We start from the raw sequence: 18,417 nt of genomic DNA, 5'->3' as shown, positions 1-18,417 counted from the left end.
CAATTGTCATTGTAACCCAAGGACTACCTGTAGTGTTTTATATTGATGAGATGTATTATAGTTTCATTTAAATTATAATAATTTCTAAATTTGCATCTGTACATATAATTAGCACATATGTATATTATGCCACAATGCATCCTCTATTGCCCTCTCTTTTAAAGATGAGTAAGATGCTAGACCTCATGTGTGTGAAAAACATATATTCAGATTGGGCTTCTTTAGCCATTAGCAAAATCCAGTCCAAGCTTATAGGTGTAAGCAGGTAGTCCATTATGCACAGAGAGCTGGCTGTACAGGCAAAATAATTGCTGAATTGCCAATAAAATACTTATTTTGTCAGTTCATTACTGAAATTTAATATGCTCATTTATTAAGGGATCTTCATGATAATCTTTTAAGAATAATGGATTATTTACACATTTTACTGTGAAAAAAATTCAGCATAATGTAATACATATAAAAAAAGTGTTGTCACTTGTTTAGTACATTATTCAGGACTGGATCTGGTTTGGGATGGTATCTCTGTGCTTTCAAAGTAGAGACTAAATATTTCACTTTGTAGCTTGAAAACTTTAAACCAGGTGTTTGTAATAGAAGAATGAGCTATTTGAGCCCAAGTTAATTAAAAAAAATACTCCAATATGTTGATTTCAGGTATAAGATCTGTTGTAATTCTTTGGTAACCAAATACTGCAGTTTAGAAAATTAGAGCATTTTTTGTGTTTATAATAAAACTAAGCCCAGTACAGACTGATTCTATATAGAATTTCTCTTTTATTGGATTAAAGGAAGCATTTAGGCTAGGGTGTAGAGTGTCCTAAAATTATGTGAATTTTTCAATATTGAAATATTCTTTTGGCTTCCAGAGGTTTAAAAACACTCTCTTAGACTTACCAGTTTCTCTCTGAAATTGAATGATAGTGATTGTTTCAATTACTATTGTTTACTATTATTGTATAAAGTTTCCCAACATTATCTTTCTCTCTTTGGAATCCTTATTTACCTTTGTAGTTTAACCTTGTTTCCTAGCTTTTGTTTAATATTAATCCACTTCCTAATGTCCTCTAAGTCTTCCCTGAAATAACTTGTAATGTTGATTGTCACATAAGAAAATTATTTTTTTTCTAGTTACTTAAGTACAAGAAAATATATTTTAATGCAGAAGTATTTGGTTGAAGAAAGAAACGTAGAAAATAATTGGATAAGAAACTGAAGCAAATCTCAGTCAGCAATTTTCCTGTGTTGGAACTGGAACATAGGTTTGGCTAGGGAAAAACCGCACAATTTCAGAAACTCTAAAGAACTTCATAGACCATTCATTCATTTACTCATTCATTCATTCAGGAGACTTCCACTCTTCCACAGTCTTGCAGTGTGTCAATGGCTTACAGAATTCATAAAACAAGAATTAAAACATCCACAGACAGATTAAAACCAATTCCAATAACAACATAACCCTAAAACAAAAACCATGAAAAACTAAATATAAGGGAAGAAAAAACACAAGAACAAGATGGCATGAAGCAGAAACCTAAGAAAAGGCCTCTGAAATATTTAACACCTTCTGAAAAACAAGGAAGAAGCCAGCTTGTTCTCCATTGGGAGGCTGTTCCAAAGCGCTGACATTGCCACTGTTTTAGCAAGTCCGTGCTTACATTTAAACACATACCAATAAAACCATTGCTCAGATGAAGCACTAGATGATGCCAAAGTGTTCCTGAGACAAATAGTGAATGATTTTAAATACTGAAGGATTAAAAAAAAGCAAAATGATCTTGAAAGAAGAGGGAGGAAACAGGGATGGCTGCTGCAGAACAGGACCAAGAAAGGGGTTGAATGCTGTAAGGGTGGGAATAAATAAAATAATTGGGAAAAATGTAGTGGTCAGAATGTCACATTTTAATAATTTATTTCTGATTTCAGTTAATTTCTTTGTTCATCTTAGTTCCATGTTCTGCAAGCAAGGAATATTTCCCTGTACAAAATGGTACTTGATCAAGACAGTGACCTCCTGAATCAAGACTCTGTGAAGACGTGTTTTAGAATCTTAACCGTACTGCAACTCATCATGCAGATGACTCTGCCCCATGAACATTTATGCTGGATTGTCTACAATGGTACGCCACACTTTTTAAAAATCCAAATGCAGTTTTAAATATTGCCTTATGCCCCATATTAGGGGAACCTCTTAAAATTACAAAGAGGTTTCCATTTTAAGAGTTGTTTTTAGAAAAACAGTTAAATAATCTGTTGAAGGATTTCACATTTATCTTTCAATTTAATAAATTGCTTCATGCTAGCCATCATATTTTTAATGTAGATGGAAATGTAATGGGATACTTTTTAAAAAAAATATTAACACTAGTATGTAAAATACTTACATCTGAGAGGATAGTTCTTATTTTTTAGCTCCTAAAGTTTAGGAAACAACTTCATAAAACTATTTACTATTGAGGTATTTTAAGAAGGTTATACTTTATATAGCATCAAGGATTTTATTACATCTAAGTTTTGTCTACATTGTTCATACAGATCTTTCAACTGTAGAAATGATACAATTGGGATGTAAAAACATTGTACAATGTTAGTTGAATACTTCTGGTTCATTAATAAATAAACAGGGTAGAAGTAAGGATAGTTTCTAATTTATTCACAAAATTCATCATAATAGCCACTTATTTGCATGGATTTGCATGGTGTGTATATTTTAAAAATATTTTTTCTTATAGGTACAGTTCATATGTATACCATATGTAGGCATTTGATGACTATAGGCCAATCTGCTAAGGTAAGTAAAAAAAAGTATAAGCATTTATCTGTCTGCTAGTTCTTTGTCAAAATGCTTGTCTTTTAAAATTACTTTTTATTGTGCGTTGGGTAATACTTAAGCTGTTATTTGCATTACAAATAGGTATTATTAAAATGCATTCCTTAAACAATAATAAGATATCAAAACTTATTTTTCTGGTAGGACACTTCTAACCCACACATCTATAGAGGTAATTAGGAAGAGAGAGAGATGTGTTTCTTCCAGGAGATAGAAACTTTACTTGTAAAAAGGGGAGGGGGGGCTTTGGCAGGGATCAGATTTGGAGACATGTAAGAAAATTGGGGATCCCTCTTCAAATGGCTGCGCTGTCATTTTAATGTATGATTTATTAAATATCTACACTGCCTTTGTAATTAAATATACATTATCTGAACTTAGAGGAAAGATGCAAAAGGGTCCTGCGGATCGTTGGATTGTTCTTTAATGTGATAAATGACTTGTGACCAAGATGATGCTGTCTTCGGTTATAAGAATATGCTTGTTCTTTGAGGCTGTTGAGAGAGGTCTTTCTTCATGCTGGGAGAAAGCATTTATATTATCAACGAGGCTATGGAACAACCTGACTCAGAATATTTTATTTTGCCCCTCTTGATTTGTGTTTACATATTGAACAAAAACTCAAATTAGGCCTTTTCTTTAAAAGCAATTATCTGTTTTTCTTTTTTTGTGCTTACTCTGTAGGTCTAGTAGCTCTTTGGGGAATTTCAAAAGCAAATCATAGTATTTAAATAAGAGCGTAAAACTTGCTTTAAAAGAGTGAGAACTAAGATGGGTTCAGAACTATAAAGATGTGATCCTGGAATATTTATAAAATATACTGTATATATATTTTGCATATATTTTGCTAATATTTTTGAATTTTCATGTGTTTTCAAAATAAACTTAGTATAGGAATATATAATGAAGCTATTTACAGTATAAAAATTACATGGGTTGGTTATATAGATGAGTGTTGTTGTATTCGGTTGAACTCTAGTGCCATCTAGTGGCTATTATTTACAGTGATGTTTTCCTTTAACTTGCAGAGTTGGTTAAAAAGATACTGTAGTGTCCTTCATTACTATACAGAATAATTTGAAATGAGGAAGATTAATTGCAGAAACATAAGTCAAAACAATAAATTTTCATCAGAAAAGAAGGAGAAATGTTATCAGTTCCCTTCCAGTACCTAAATTTTAACCTGCCTTTGGGGGCCAGGCAAATGCTCTTTACAAACTTGATACATTTAATTAATTAATTAATTAATTAATTATATTTTTATCACTGCCCATCTCCCTCATACGGGGGACTCTGGGCGGTTCACAATAAAGCAGTTTAAAATTCAATAAAATAATATCATTAATCCATAAATATCAATACCAATAAATAAATATAAAATGTAATGAGATCCAAGTAATGGCAGATCTAATACCACCCAAAGGGGAACAAGACTGGCCTTGACAGGACTAGGGAGCCAACCAACCCGAAGAGTGGCTCTTCCTCTCCCCAATCCAGGCATGGTGGCAAAACCAGGTCTTCAATTGTTTCCTGAAGTCCAAAAGAGAGGAGGCTAGCCTCACTTCTGGGGGAAGGGTGTTCCAAGGGGCGGGAGCTGTTGCAGAGAAGGCCCGCCTCCTGGACCCTGCCAGATGGAGTTCTCATGTAGATGGGGTCTGCAGCATGCCCTCTCTGCATGAGCGGGTGGGATGGGTTGATGTAACGGGGATGAGATGGTCCCTTAGATAACCTGGACCCATGCCATGTAGGGCTTTAAAGGTGATATCCAACACCTTGAATTGGACCCGGAAGCAAACTGGCACCCAATGCAGCTCACGCAGCAACGGGGTAATACGTGCTGATCTTGAAGCACCCAAAATCGCCCGCGCAGCTGCATTTTGGACCAGCTGTAGCTTCCGGATACTCTTCGTGGGTAGCCCCATGTAGAGTGCGTTACAGTAGTCTATATGGGAGATGAAGATGGGAGTTTAGATGGGAGATTTTTCTCTTTTTAGCATCTAAATTTGTACATGGAGATTAAATTTAACAGTCTTGAAATTACATTTTGAAAGTAGCAACATTAATATTTTTTCTGTTCAATATGTGTTCCTCAAAATATTGGTATTTCATGAAAAGCACGCCCATATAATAATGATCAAAATATATGGGTGTGTGCATCTTTGAGTCAGTGTTGACTGCTGGTGACTGCCTGGACAAGTTACTGCAGTTTTCTTGGCCAGGCAGAATAATTTTATTTTCCATGACTATATTATTCTCTGGTACTTTGATGAACCAAGAGGTCATTCCCAACTTAGGAGATGCAGGAGGCAGTGATCATCACTGTCCTTTCTCTAACAAGACTTAAGCAGAAACCTAAAATTTGTTTTGCCATGTACCAGTGCAGAGTTAAAATCAAGATACCACCTTTGCTTTCTCTGCCTCTGAATTAGAAGAAAAAAAAAAAAAGATGCACCAGCTTGTCTCTGTATTTATAAAGAGGTTGCTTTGTCAGGTAGGTAAAAAGGTAAGCTGAAGGTTACCACTATCAGTTACCAGCTCCAACTGAAGAATTTGGATAAGTATACTCCTGTATTCTAGATACTCCAAGGGCCTAATCATCATAAAAATAAAGCAAGCCTCAGTCCCACCCTCCAGTTCCAAACTGTAGCTTGTGATGTAACTTGAGGACTTCCTTTACTTTATGTGAAAAACTCTTCTCCCTAACTCTGTGCTTGAAGCTGGGGAGAGAGGATTGTCTCCGATGTTGTGCTCTGTTTCAGAAGTAGAAAAGGGTAAAAACAACAGTTGACTCTTGGAGGAGGGATGTGATTTATAGAGTCAGTGAAGCTTGGGAGCCATAGGCCATCCAGATTTGTTGGTCTATGTTACATAACCTGAAATACGCATTTTAAAGATATCAAAGGATAAATAAAATGGCTTGATTAATAAATAGATTTTTTTTAATAGGTGCTTGAATATTTATTGTGGGCATCAGTATGTATGGAATCATCAATTCCACTTTTAGCTGTGCACTATTTGACATGGAGAGCCACTCTGTATGCTGCTGTTTGTCAGTGTTATTATGATTGCCAGTCTGGTATTCATGGAGAGGTAATAATTCCTATTCTAACTTTTAATAAAAGACATAAAAGATACTGCTCTTTGGGCTACTCTTTCTAAAGTATGGCCAAAGGGAGTTTCTTTGCTTTATATTCCTTATTTAGGGTTTACATTAAAATTTGGGATTTATCAGGCTAACCGTATTTTTGATGAATATTCTTTACAACTGATTAACTGCCTCTGGCATTTTTCCTTTTTCTCCTTCCCAATCTTTTGAATTATAAGTCTTACCAGATTTGGTTTCAGTACATGACCAACTTATTACTACGCTTTTACAATAGGGCCATCATTTTTATTTGTCCATTCTAATTTGTTGCTACCATAGGATATCAACTGTTTTTGATATTACCACTCAAGTTTTTTCCATCCTCCCTCTAGGTTTAATGCTCATCTGCTTTTTTCCATTCACTGCTAGTTATGCACCCTGTGCATTCTCTCTAACATGTTTCGAATTTTGTTCTGTCTGTTTACCCACTGAGTAAAATCAGTCGTGACATTTGAGCAAAAATATTGAATGACATTTGCATCCCAAGTATTGCCAGTGTTTCCAAGATCCTTTCCCAGCTTTGTTCCCTTTAGTATTTGGAATCTGCCTGTATGATGGGTTTGGAGTGTTGCATATAGTGTCGATTGGACTTCTAGGTTAATATGGGACAGACAGTATTGCCACTTCCCTTCTCTACCTATTCTATCCTTATTAAAAACAGAACAATCTAAAAATATTTCTATGTGAGAGTTTCGGTGTGCATATAATAAATTAAAATGAATATATTATGCTGTAGGTTTTTGCACGGCGTGGTTTGATTAAAATTGATGAACTAAAGCAAATGGAGATTATGAGTTCATCACCTCTGAGTACAGAAACAAAGAAAAAATTCAAAGAAGCAACTGTGAAGGTATATATTTTTCATAAAGATTACTGTATTTAAAACAGAAATAATATAATAATTATGCATTTCTTCACTTTGGATTAGATGGCAGCAATGATTTTTAAAAGAACAGTATTTGAACCAAGAAGGCGACCAAAAGGAGTTCTGAGACCAAGAATAAAACCTAATCTGAAAGATGCACAACATGTAAGTTTTAGGAATGTTGGCTCGTCCTGGCCAGGAATGGGAGCTCATGAAGGTGGCGTTCCTTCATATCCTATGTCTGTCTGTCTACTTAGAAATAAATCTCTTTGAGCTCAGTGAGACATTCTCAGGTGAATAGATGCAAGATTGCTGCATTAGAATACTCGTTTTGAAAAGATTTTGAGGTCAACTGAGGCCCTTATATCGTTTAATTAAATTAGTGCTTCCAGACTGTCTCTTCTTGAAATATAGAGCTCTTTAAAAAAGAGATCTTTGCATTGGAACCTAACACTCCATTGTGTCAGACCCTGTTTTTTGTGCTGCTTGAAACTGCAAAATAAGTACTAAAGTGTTTGAAACCGCAATCTAATGTGTAGATTTCTCAGGGGAATCTGGCTTAGAAGGCTCTGTCTCCAGAAAGATACTTCTACTGAGAACTCAAAGTTGCTGTCAGTGCCTGGTCACTGCAGCTGTTACTGCTGGCCTTCTAAATCTTACCCATTTGCCTCTACCACTGGTATAAAGGTTAGAGTGAATGACACAGTGATAGTTACACATATACATACTGTTTGCAGCATGTTTTATCTTGCCCTTTTTTAAAAGAATCATACTTTATAACATTTTGCTTCATATATTTATAAAAAAAAGGCAGCCAAGTTTCATTTCACACTGAATTCTGCAACATAACACAGAATATGTTCTGTCTAGTGCTTAAGGCACCAGGCTAGAAACCAGGAGACTATGAGTTCTAGTCCCGCCTTGGGCATGAAAGCCAGCTAGGTGACCTCGGGCCAGTCACACTCTCTCAGCCCAACTCACCTCACAGGGTTGTTGTTGTGGGGAAAAGAGGAGGAGGAAGGAGTATTCGGTATGTTCGCCGCCTTGAGCTATTTATAAAAATAATAAAGGCGGGACAAAAATTAATTAATTAATTAAATAATTAATATTCAGACGTCATGGAAACTCACTGTTTTATAGGAACTTATTACTATAATTCAATTCATTTGAAATATAACATGATGCTTGATATTTTTATTTATTTTAGATGCCTTGGCCTCGTACCATCACAGAACGGTTGCTGATGGAAATATTTGATTGCAATTCATCACTTTTTTTTGCCATTATGGAAGCTCTGTTTGATAAAAACAGACGGACCCTGATCCCTGGACCTCCTGTTCCTGATGAAATGGAAGTGCATGATATTATTTCAGAACTCTGTTTTGCAGGCGTGGATATTCTTGATGGTAATTGAGTATATATGATAGAACGATAGAAGAATAATAATTCAAGTTCAGTGCTCTATACAGTGTAGGACAGCTTTTCCCAATCCAGCCACTTTCCAGATGTGTGGACTTCAGTTTCCAGAGTTCTTAGCAATAACTGTGTTGGCTAGGGAATTGAAGACCATATATCTAGGAAAACCAGACTGAAGAAGGCTGTTACAGAGACTGAGTATATGATGAAAAGTAGCATGATAAAAACACAAGCCTTTTAATCTTAATTTACAAAAATAGCAGATAATTCTGTGCATATCTAAGTATGTTGTCAGTATAAGGGAATTCTACTCCACTAAAACTGATCATAAAATGGAATAATCCCTGAAGTCATTAAAATGACAAAGTGTGGTCGAGTGGGCCATCAATTGCACTCTCACCAACTACAGGTTGAAGTCTGGTCAGTAATTAAGAAATAAGTTGTATAATTGGTTATCAGTAAGCTTTTGGCCCAGTTTAAGCTGCTGATTTTAACCTTCAAAGGCCTATATGACTTGGCACCTTGTAGGATTTTCTGTTCTAACCAGAATTAGTCTGCCCTGTGCATTCATTCTGAGAAGGCTGCTCCAAGCTCCCAACCCACAAAAGGTGAAAAGGTTGGGTGGCCGGGAGCACACGTTTTTGATGGTGGCTCCCACATTATGGGATGCCTTATGCTCTGAGCCTCCATCTTGCTTGCATTTCACAAAGCTATAAAGACCATGATACTATGACTGTTCTGCAGCTGTATTTGTTACAGTATTCTATTCTGTTTTTGTTTCTTCTAGGCAAACTCTCTTCAGTTGTTCAAATAAGGTGGTATAGAAATGTGGTTTATGCATTCATGCATGCACGCATGCTTGCTGCAAAGGTTTGTCAAGAGAAAAGCAGAGGTTCAAAATTCCTGATAAGTAAAGCAGATGCAATTCTGATTACTTAAACCAGGGTTTCTCAACCAGGGTTCCGTGGAACCCTAGGGTTCTGTGAGAGGTCACTAGGGGTTCCCCGGGAGATCACAATTTATTTAAAAAATTATTTCAAATTTGGGCAACTTCACATTAAAGAGGTAATTTGCATTCTTTATTTTTAGTTTACGAACACCGTTAATGCATATATACAGGCCTACCCATGAAGCAAATATTATAATTTTGTAACTTGTGGCCTATATTTAAGCCTGAATGTGCAGGGGTTCCTGAGACCTGAAAAATATTTCAAGTTTCTCCAGGGTCAAAAGGTTGAGAAAGGCTGACTTAAACCATTGCCCCTTTACCCTGATTTTTTTTTTTGAACAGCAGTATTTTCCTTTTTTTTTTTTTTTTAAAGATTAAGCCTTACTGAAGCTTAGCCATTTTTTTTTAAACTAACTAGTGATAGAGTTCAGGTCTCTTTAGAAGTGGGCATCTGCTCCCCTGATGTCTGGCTAAATGATGTGGTTCTGCTCCTTGATACTGAACAAAGTGCTTTCATGGATAAAGAATCATCTAAACCTGAGCTAAACATCTAAGATAGTTGTTTTAACGTACGTTTCACCTTGAGTCAGGAGGAAAATACGTCAGCTTAAATCATGCTGACCCCCATGCAGCCTACCTTTACTGTGTCTCAGTAGTGAAGCTGAGCAGAACTGCTGGTCTCCCATAATGTAACCTTGAGTAGTTTTGGGGCAGCGACTGGTGGATTTTCCCTCCCACCTTTGGACAGCCACTTGGAGAAAAACCAACTGCCAGTCTTCCTCCGAAAGACATGGTGGGATTGGGCTGGGAGATCCTGGGCTCTCCCTGCCCCCTTCATCCCTTGCCTTTCTTAGGGTTTGCCAGCCAGCCATCTGGAATGTTTCTGAGGGTTTTACTGGCTAGGAATAATTTCTATTTATTCTGTGGCATTTATTGCCACGGGAGTATCAATCTCTCTACTGCCCGAACTATGAAAATTGAGAGATCAGTCTTCCATGGCAGACAAGTCAGATGTATTAGTAGTTGTGAAAAGAGAGGAAATGATTTTCCAGGTACTTAACATTTAAATAAGTGTTGCCTACTAGAATTCTGGGTAGGCTGAAACCTAACTTCCATCTCTGGGGGAGAAGAAAAAAAGAGTCAAAATCAAATCAGACCTGAAAAATACCCTTCGGCTTTCAACTACCTCTTTACAGAAGAATGAGAAGGTGCTTATTGGGGACTTCCGGTGGGGACAATGGCAGATTGAGTTGGTTTTTTCTGCTGTCTGCGAACTGACATGTCAGAGTGGCTTTTTTTCTTGGGCTCAGGCAGGCTTCCTTGGAGCCCAGAAGCATTCTCTGGATTAAGGAGAATCCCAGGAATCACATGTTTTCCAGACTGCTGGTCACAGCCGGAAGACCGCAAAACAGCATTTTGTGATCACCTGGTAACAATCAGCTGGCAGGCGGGGCCGTCATGTTCTTCCCAAGCCACTCTGAAGCCATAACGGACCTTAAAGCTGCCCACCCAATTTCTGCAGCACTAAGGTTTTCTTGTTTGAATTTTACCAAAGAGAGGCTTTCTACAACAAAAAAATGCCAAATCTCTTGGTGACTCTCATTATTTTTGAAAATTATTAACTTTGTAATTTGGCTTCTTATATATAATTTGTTAAATTGAGATTTAAAGAATGTTTTTAATTGCTTTTTTATTAAAGTGATTTTTGAGGAGTATAAAACTTTCTCTTCTTCGCTGAATCTGCAGATTGGAGTTCTGATCTATTGCTTTCACTTTCCCATGGGAATGCTGTTCGTTATTACTTTTTATTTTTTTGATTGGCCATACCTGAGATAAAAAGGCTAGAGAGAGTGTTCAGTTACAGCGTTAATAACTTTACCTTCCTGAGCCACTAGAAGGCACCATAATCTACCTTACTGTTAAGAAATATGGAGGAAATTAATTTGATATTTAAAGATCTCTACAATGCTGTTATTCGAGTCTTGGAGCATTTCTCAGAATTTGTGGAGTCCAAATTGTCACAAGAATCAAGAGAAACTGATGAGGCTGAAAACTACCTTAAGAGTAAAGTGGTTTTTCCAAAGAAAAAGGTGAGAATTGGTGCCTTACGTTTGAACAGTCAAAGGAAAATTGAGTTGTTGCAAGTTGAAGATAAGAAGACAGTGTTGCCACCACACCATGATCAAGAAAGAGAATTAAACTCTAGAGGCTAGAAGATTTTGGACCAATATTTGGGCTTTTTAAAGCAGGTTGTAGAACTTGAAATTGACAAGAAGGAAGTTCTGTACATAATATTGAGACATGTGAATGGCTTGGTTTACTTTGAAGTGGGATAATTGTCTAAATGTGTTTATAAGGATGGTTTCTTAAAGGTTTGGATAAATAGTTATGCTGTTTTGAAAATTCTTACATTTTTGGTAAATGCCTAGGTTATTGTTCAAATGTGGTTATCAGGATGGTTTTTTAAGGGTTTAGATAAATGTTTATGCTGTTTGGATAATTTTTATATTTTTGGTTAACGTTAGTTGAGTTGGCAGATAGGAGTAAATTATAGAGAAGAAGGGTGGTGTTTGTTACTATATTAGGTTCCAAATTATGTTTGAAGGGTTTTATATGTTTTTCTTTAATTGGGAGGGTAATTTTGTTTTAGAAGGGAATGTAATAATGAGAATTTAAATGCTTTATAAAGATAATGTTTACTATAATATGAATTGGAGTAAGAGATTGATATTGATTTATGTATATCTTTGTTGTAGAAAGGCAGAAGTCACTTTGTAGTAGTTTGTTTTGTGTTTTTTCACACCTTCTTAGTTCTGTTTCTTTTTCTTTGTAGGATACTTTGTTTCAATCGTTTTAGTTTTTATGTTTATTTTGAAAATGCTTTAATAAAATTTTCTAAAAAAAAAGTGAAGGTGCTTATTGGGAAAATGATCTCATTGTCCAAGTTGAGCTTTGTCCTCAAGCTTGTTAGCAAGAACCAGTTTACAGTACAGTGCAGAAGAACTTCACTGGTAGAAGTCCTACAGATTTATCTTTCAGGACTGGTTGCTACAGTGTTGAATAAGTTTTCCCTAGTATGTGTGGGGTCTTAGAGATGAAGCTGCTTGTGCTAAGCCTTGTAATTGATGAGAAATTTGCCCCAGCAATGGGCTTTTTGCAAACCATTATGAAACTGTTTTAATAGCCATGGAAGTTCCATTTATTTCATTGATGGCACTCTAAACTAAGATTAATTGGATTTAAGATGTACCATTTCGCCATGCTGCATTCATAGATCTGCCTAAAATAGATGAAGATTGAGATCTCCTGAGATCTAGTTTCTGTGTTTTCAGAAGACCAGTAAAATCCTTCCCTCCTCAAGTTGACATTTCAGTTGCTATGCCCCAGTTGCTATGGAGCTTCTGTTTTTTTTTTTTCTTTCTCTCTCTACACTTCCTATATGCTTGCTGATACATGGACATCTTAGGCCTAAAACATGCAGGGAGAATTTAGCTAGCAAACAACTAAGCTGGGAGGGACCTCCACTGATGTGCTTGTGAGCTCACTCCTGATCAAACAAGCACTTTTCTCTGTCCACCAACATGCATTTGGCCTTCTGTGAGATGGATATTCCAATTAACAAGCCCTAAGAAGTAATAAACTGCAAGCCAGATGTCCAGTCTCTTTTGTAGCCATAGCTAAAGTGGCCATGTGGGGCAGTGCTTGGCATGAGGAGCATTCCTGTAGCAGGTTTGTCAAGTCAAGGAGTTGAGCAGATATGAAATGATAATAGTATTTAAAAAGGTTTGTCTCTGTTTTTTTTAAGGAGGTGGCATCAGTGTACCAAGTAACACTTCTGAAGTTCTTTCTTCAGTAATAACTACATCACCACTTATGCAGCAGATAATAGCAGGTATATACATTTTTAATTTTACAGTGCTTATTTAACTAAAATGATGAAATGTTTATGTCAGATAGTGCTTTACAAGACAAGTCACAATAATGATAGTTTTACTGCAGATAAACAGGTTTTGAGACCTGTTAAATCATTAACTTCTACTACCCTCCTTTTTTAAAAAAGAAAACCAGTTAATTTGACAGTTTAAATGGCCATATGTTTCTTAACATGCTTGTGAGTAAGTCAGTGTAAGCAAAGCTAATAATTTGGAGCATAGGTGCTGGATTTGGCTCATGGTAGGGCAAATCTCTCTCTTCCTAATGTCTTGTGCCCAGCTTGTAGCTTAAGCATCTCTTGGCAACTTTTTAATGGCACAGTAAATGTGGGTTGAATTGCTTGGGTTATATTGCTTTCTTGAGTGTACATTGAAACAATAACAGAAAAATGTTACACCCATTCCCTTGTATGTCCTCCTGACCCATAAAAAAGTAGTTCAAGAATCAGCAGTCAAGTTTTGAAGGATTATAATGCAATTCATGATTTAAATAAAACTGTGGCAGCATAGAAACTAACAAAATCAGAACACAAGGGGTGGTGCAAAAATGAGGATACTAGTTCCAGTAATACCCATTGCAAATGAAACTAAGGTCAGAAACTAACAGCATAGATGTTAGGCATTTTCAAGCTGTATTTGCATATCTTGCCAGCCCAAGGTTAACTAAACTATGTTCAGTGAATCAACTCTGTTATTCACACAACATACTTTTAGAGGAGTATGAAAATATGTTGAGGAGAAAGTATGCTGTTAGTATTAGTAAAATATGAGTTTAGCCTGGAAAAACAAAAGCATGAAAAAGTGACTTAAGATTTCTCTGTCTTGGCTTTCTTTGTTATAAGAGGGAGGGAAAGAGAAACCTTGTAAGGATTTCAAGATAGCATTACTATGCAGTAGCTTATCTCAAGTAGAATCTTAGTATTTCTTGTGATGCTTTCTCCTGACCTGGCCTACCTTGAAGGGCTGATAGTACTGGATTATGAATTAACCACAGAGATATACAGCACATTGAATTACAAACTAGCCAGCCACATTTTGGTTACTGTGTTGTGTTACCCAGCAAGAGTCTGGACCAGGAATCTTTAATGTAGGGCTAAAAAAGTCAAGAATTTGAACAAGAACCTGTGCACCGTCATTAGGTATTCATCTGCTGATGTTTGACAGTGAACTAGTTAGACTGGCTGTAAGCAAGGTTTTTCTTCTGTTTAGTTATTTTTGAGGTAACTTGCAATCCAGTCATTGTTCTTATGCCAGCCCTGTGTTTATACTCTTCAGGAGTCTGCTTCTGAGGTTTGGTAAGATTCATCCTCCATATCTGAGTCAGGTACTTTCCTTCCTAGTGCCTGCCAAGATCCGACTCCACTAATTATTACTCAGTAACCATAGTTTTAGGAATACTTTGCTTCCCAAACTTGAATAGGCTGCTATTTTGAGGCTTTGTCACTAGCTGCTAGGGTTTCCACTGACACTTTTATTTTTGCCAGAGAATTGATCATGCGATCCATGCAGCTATAGAATAACTGTTTGGTCCTCTACTGCATCCTTTGTTAGCCATCATAGGCTCACTGTCTGTGTCTGAGCTGAAGCTTCATCTGACAGGCAGTCTCCAATAGTGGTTTCTTCCTGTTAACAGTACTGGTGTCCTTCTTATCCTTTGTTTCATTATCTGCAGTTCTGTGTTTTCATAGTTAAACAGACCAGACCTTGGTATATGTGATAAAGGTTTTCCCATATCAGTGATTTTGGCCTTGTTTTTTGCTACAGATTTGCAGATGAGCTTTTGCACATGCATAAAGCACTTTTTAAAAAATTGGCTAGGTTCAAAATGTATAAACCATCATGGTTTATAAATGGTTTATGCAACCTGCAGTACTAGAACCAAGCAAACCACATGTTGTTTTTGTGTATTTTGTGAAGCCAGTCTCTCTGAGACCTTACATGTAAAAATAGTGTAGAAAATGCCAAAGGTGCAGCTGAAATTTGGTAATCACTAATGACCAGAAAATACGTCATTCTCCAGAACTTGTGATGTGAAGCATGCTTCATAACACTGACCAGAAATAAGATGGAAAGGAATGGAATGGACTATGGGTTTCATATACCTATGTCCAGAGCCTATTATAGCCATGTTTCATATTATTTTTAATTTAGGCCTTAAAGGAACATAATTTCCTCTACAAGAATTTGAATGCCCTCCCCTCCCATATGTACTGTATCTTTTGAATAAAATTTTGAATTGATTATGATACGATATATTAAATGAAAGCAGTTAAAGATGTACTGTTGCAACAAAACTAGTAATATGGATATACTGTATAGCAGTTAAAAAATTCTAAGTGTTTTTATTGCAGTTTATGAAGAGTGGAAGATACTTAAACCATTTACATTACTGTTATAGGGAAAAATGGTATTTCTGCAGATGCTGCATTGAGGTTTATTAAGATGGCCTTCAGTTACGAGGAATGGGATTCATTTGATCATGCAATTGTACTGTTTTATACATTTCTTCAGGTAATAAATTTTATTAGTTTTATTTAGTTCTGTAACATAATAATAGATCCTGTAGTTTCATTATTTAAAGAAATAATAAGCCATATATTAATTCTTATTTCTCTATATATCAGAATCAGAGTAATCCAGTATGGAAGAAAGCAGAAGCAGAACTCAGGCTACTACTTGTAATGCAGAACTTGGTGACTACAAGAAAAGCAAAGCATGGTTTGTGCATTCAAGGAGATAGTATCCAAGAAACAGCTGCTTTTCGTAGTCCAGGGAAAAAATACATAGCATTTCTAGGTGGGTTACAGATAACCACTAGAGTGATTAGCTGTATTTCATTAATTTAGCTAACACAAGGTCTTTCTGTCAAATAAAATAATCAATTATTTGGTATTTCTGAAATTCTTAACACTCTTAAAGTAATTTGTTGCAGTAGTGACCTGGTTCCAGTACTAGCATATTGTTATTGCAATGCTGTTGTAAATTGTGGTAGTAGAATAGAACAGTATGCTGCAGTAATAGCTACTCTAAATCTTGAACACTTGATGTCACAAGATCAGGCTATTACGTTAGTTTTGATCAAACAATTACTTTATATTCTATTAAAAAGAAAAACAAACAAACCCCAGACTCATATTTTCAGTCAGGCACTCAGAAGAAGAAATAGAAAAGCTTGGAAGAAATAGAATACTTTGCTTTTAATTTGTTATATTTTGTATCTGTATCTTTTGTATATTTTTTATCTCACATAAAATATGAGTTCTTATTTAAGTTGGCATTTTCTCAGATATAGGTTTATCCACATTTTGTTAGTCTTATTGAAAAAATATATAAAATGGAAACTATACTTCATTTTCATAATTCTCATTTTCAACCTAACCCAAACTAACTTGGAATTTGAATTTAACTAATATCTTAATAGAGTATTGATTGATTTTTCTTTTTAAAATAAATAACAACTACAGAAGGATCAGTACAACCAGGAAAAATTACTGATGATCTTTTTCTGCTGGCAAGGACTCTTTATTCCTCTGTCTGTACATCTAAAGAGGTATAGTAAGATTAGATCATTGGTATGAAGTATATGCAATGGAAATGTTAAATGAATGGGATGTAAATATGGTTTATCTCTATGTTTCTGTTGATGGTTGATTCCAGGTATTCCCTAGCATTTTTGGATTTGGTTTGATCTAAAATGTTAACGATTTCATAGTTGAAAGTGTGGTTGAGTCTTTCATATGTAGCGAGATTAAGGAGATCTTGATTTTTCATACCATTTAAAAAATACAATCAGAAATCTAGGAAACAAAACATCCTCTCTGGCAGCCAACACCCAGATAACTGGGAAACAGCCCCAGATAAGCAATCAGGCAAGAAATAATACCATAATGAAGGAACCATCGAGGAAACCCCATTCCCACAAGACTGGAAGGGTGAGCTATTACAACTAGCAAACCCTATTCATCTTTGCCTTGATGATACTACCTTACCTGGTAATGAAACTTCCGCAAGAAAATGACCAGAGAGCACAAAAACCCAGGAGTTCAACCTTGAGCTACATATACTATTCTTTTCTATTGGATTTATATTCCTCCTTGCTACCAAAGAAAATAGTTCAAGATGAATAACGTTCCTCCTGTTTTAAGCTCTTTGGGCCACTTTGTTCACAAAGACTGGATTAACACATTATTCTAATCTATGGCTTGTTTAACTGTGGTTAACTATGAACCATGGTTTATAAAGGAAAATGGTTGTTTGCTTACACTAAGCCAAATCTAAATGAAGTGCAATTTGAATTAGCACAAACTAAGCCAAGCAGTACTGGAAGATAGTAATGACTGCACTGGTTAGTCTGTGGACAGGAGACAAGAATACCAAGTCCTGAAAATGTTTTGATTTTTTTTCAGTATTTTCTCAGTACTCACTGAGCTTACCACTGAGTACCTTTCAAAGAAATTGTATAAGCTGGTGAGCTTCAGATAGCAAAACACTTCTATGTTTGTCAAATGCATCTGAAATTAATAAGAAAAAGAATTATATTTAAAGTTGAGATACATTGTGTGTTTTACAGATACTACAAAATAGCGTGTTTAAAGTTTTTGCACAGAACTGGAATAGCATTTTAAGCTTAATGTATGAAACAATCCTTTTTTATATAAACATATAAATAATTACCTATATGACAAAATGGGATAAAATGAATTAAAGGATCTTGTTCTTCTAAGATTTTTTTCTGTGAAGAGGACATAGCTATCACTTTGTAACAGCTTTCTGATTTGGACTAATTCAACAGCTTTAATTCTATAATAGGAAAAGTTATATTCTTGTAGCTGCTGTGTGCAGGCAGTGATATTTGGATTGTAGTTAAATATTCAGTGCCCCATGATATGAAACTTAGCACTTGACCCAGAAATAGTGAAAGGATAGTAATTGGTTTGGTTTCAGTTAGTAACAGTGTCAGTTGTTGTACAAAAAAACTGTTTTATTTTTCTGTTTCATTCTTTTAGTGGTCAAGAGTTTTCATCTTTAGAGTTAAAAAATAGATTCATAGTTTCAAGTTCTTAGTCAGAAATGGAAAAAGGTAAAGATGTGAAAGGGAACTATTTAGGTCTATTTTTTGTGTGTGTTGTATAACTAGTGAGAAACAGATAATAGTGTTACAACTATTGGCCAACAGAAAAGGGGAAATGTTAGCATTTTGAAATAACAGTGACAGCTGTCTGATCTGCAGGGTCTCTCCATTTTAAATATTATGTGACTTAGTGTAGGATGCAACTATGC

The 18,417-nt window shown here is 35.7% G+C and overlaps 1 protein-coding gene across 1 annotated transcript in view; it reads left to right on the top strand.

Moving 5' to 3' along the window:
- Positions 1-18,417, top strand: part of CFAP54 (cilia and flagella associated protein 54) — a 165,989-nt gene that overhangs the window by 9,102 nt on the left and 138,470 nt on the right. Inside the window, exons 4-13 of the mRNA XM_063309328.1 lie at positions 1,949-2,120; positions 2,733-2,791; positions 5,777-5,920; positions 6,712-6,825; positions 6,904-7,005; positions 8,048-8,246; positions 13,011-13,097; positions 15,536-15,648; positions 15,762-15,933; positions 16,602-16,687. Coding sequence (XP_063165398.1) covers positions 1,949-2,120; positions 2,733-2,791; positions 5,777-5,920; positions 6,712-6,825; positions 6,904-7,005; positions 8,048-8,246; positions 13,011-13,097; positions 15,536-15,648; positions 15,762-15,933; positions 16,602-16,687 — 1,248 coding nt within the window. The remainder of the gene's footprint in view (positions 1-1,948; positions 2,121-2,732; positions 2,792-5,776; positions 5,921-6,711; positions 6,826-6,903; positions 7,006-8,047; positions 8,247-13,010; positions 13,098-15,535; positions 15,649-15,761; positions 15,934-16,601; positions 16,688-18,417) is intronic.

The sequence above is a fragment of the Candoia aspera genome, chromosome 7 (genome assembly GCF_035149785.1).
Source record: "Candoia aspera isolate rCanAsp1 chromosome 7, rCanAsp1.hap2, whole genome shotgun sequence".
Lineage (NCBI taxonomy): Eukaryota > Metazoa > Chordata > Lepidosauria > Squamata > Boidae > Candoia > Candoia aspera.
Note: the sequence above shows the minus strand (reverse complement) of the source record. Positions and strands in the feature narration are given on the sequence as shown.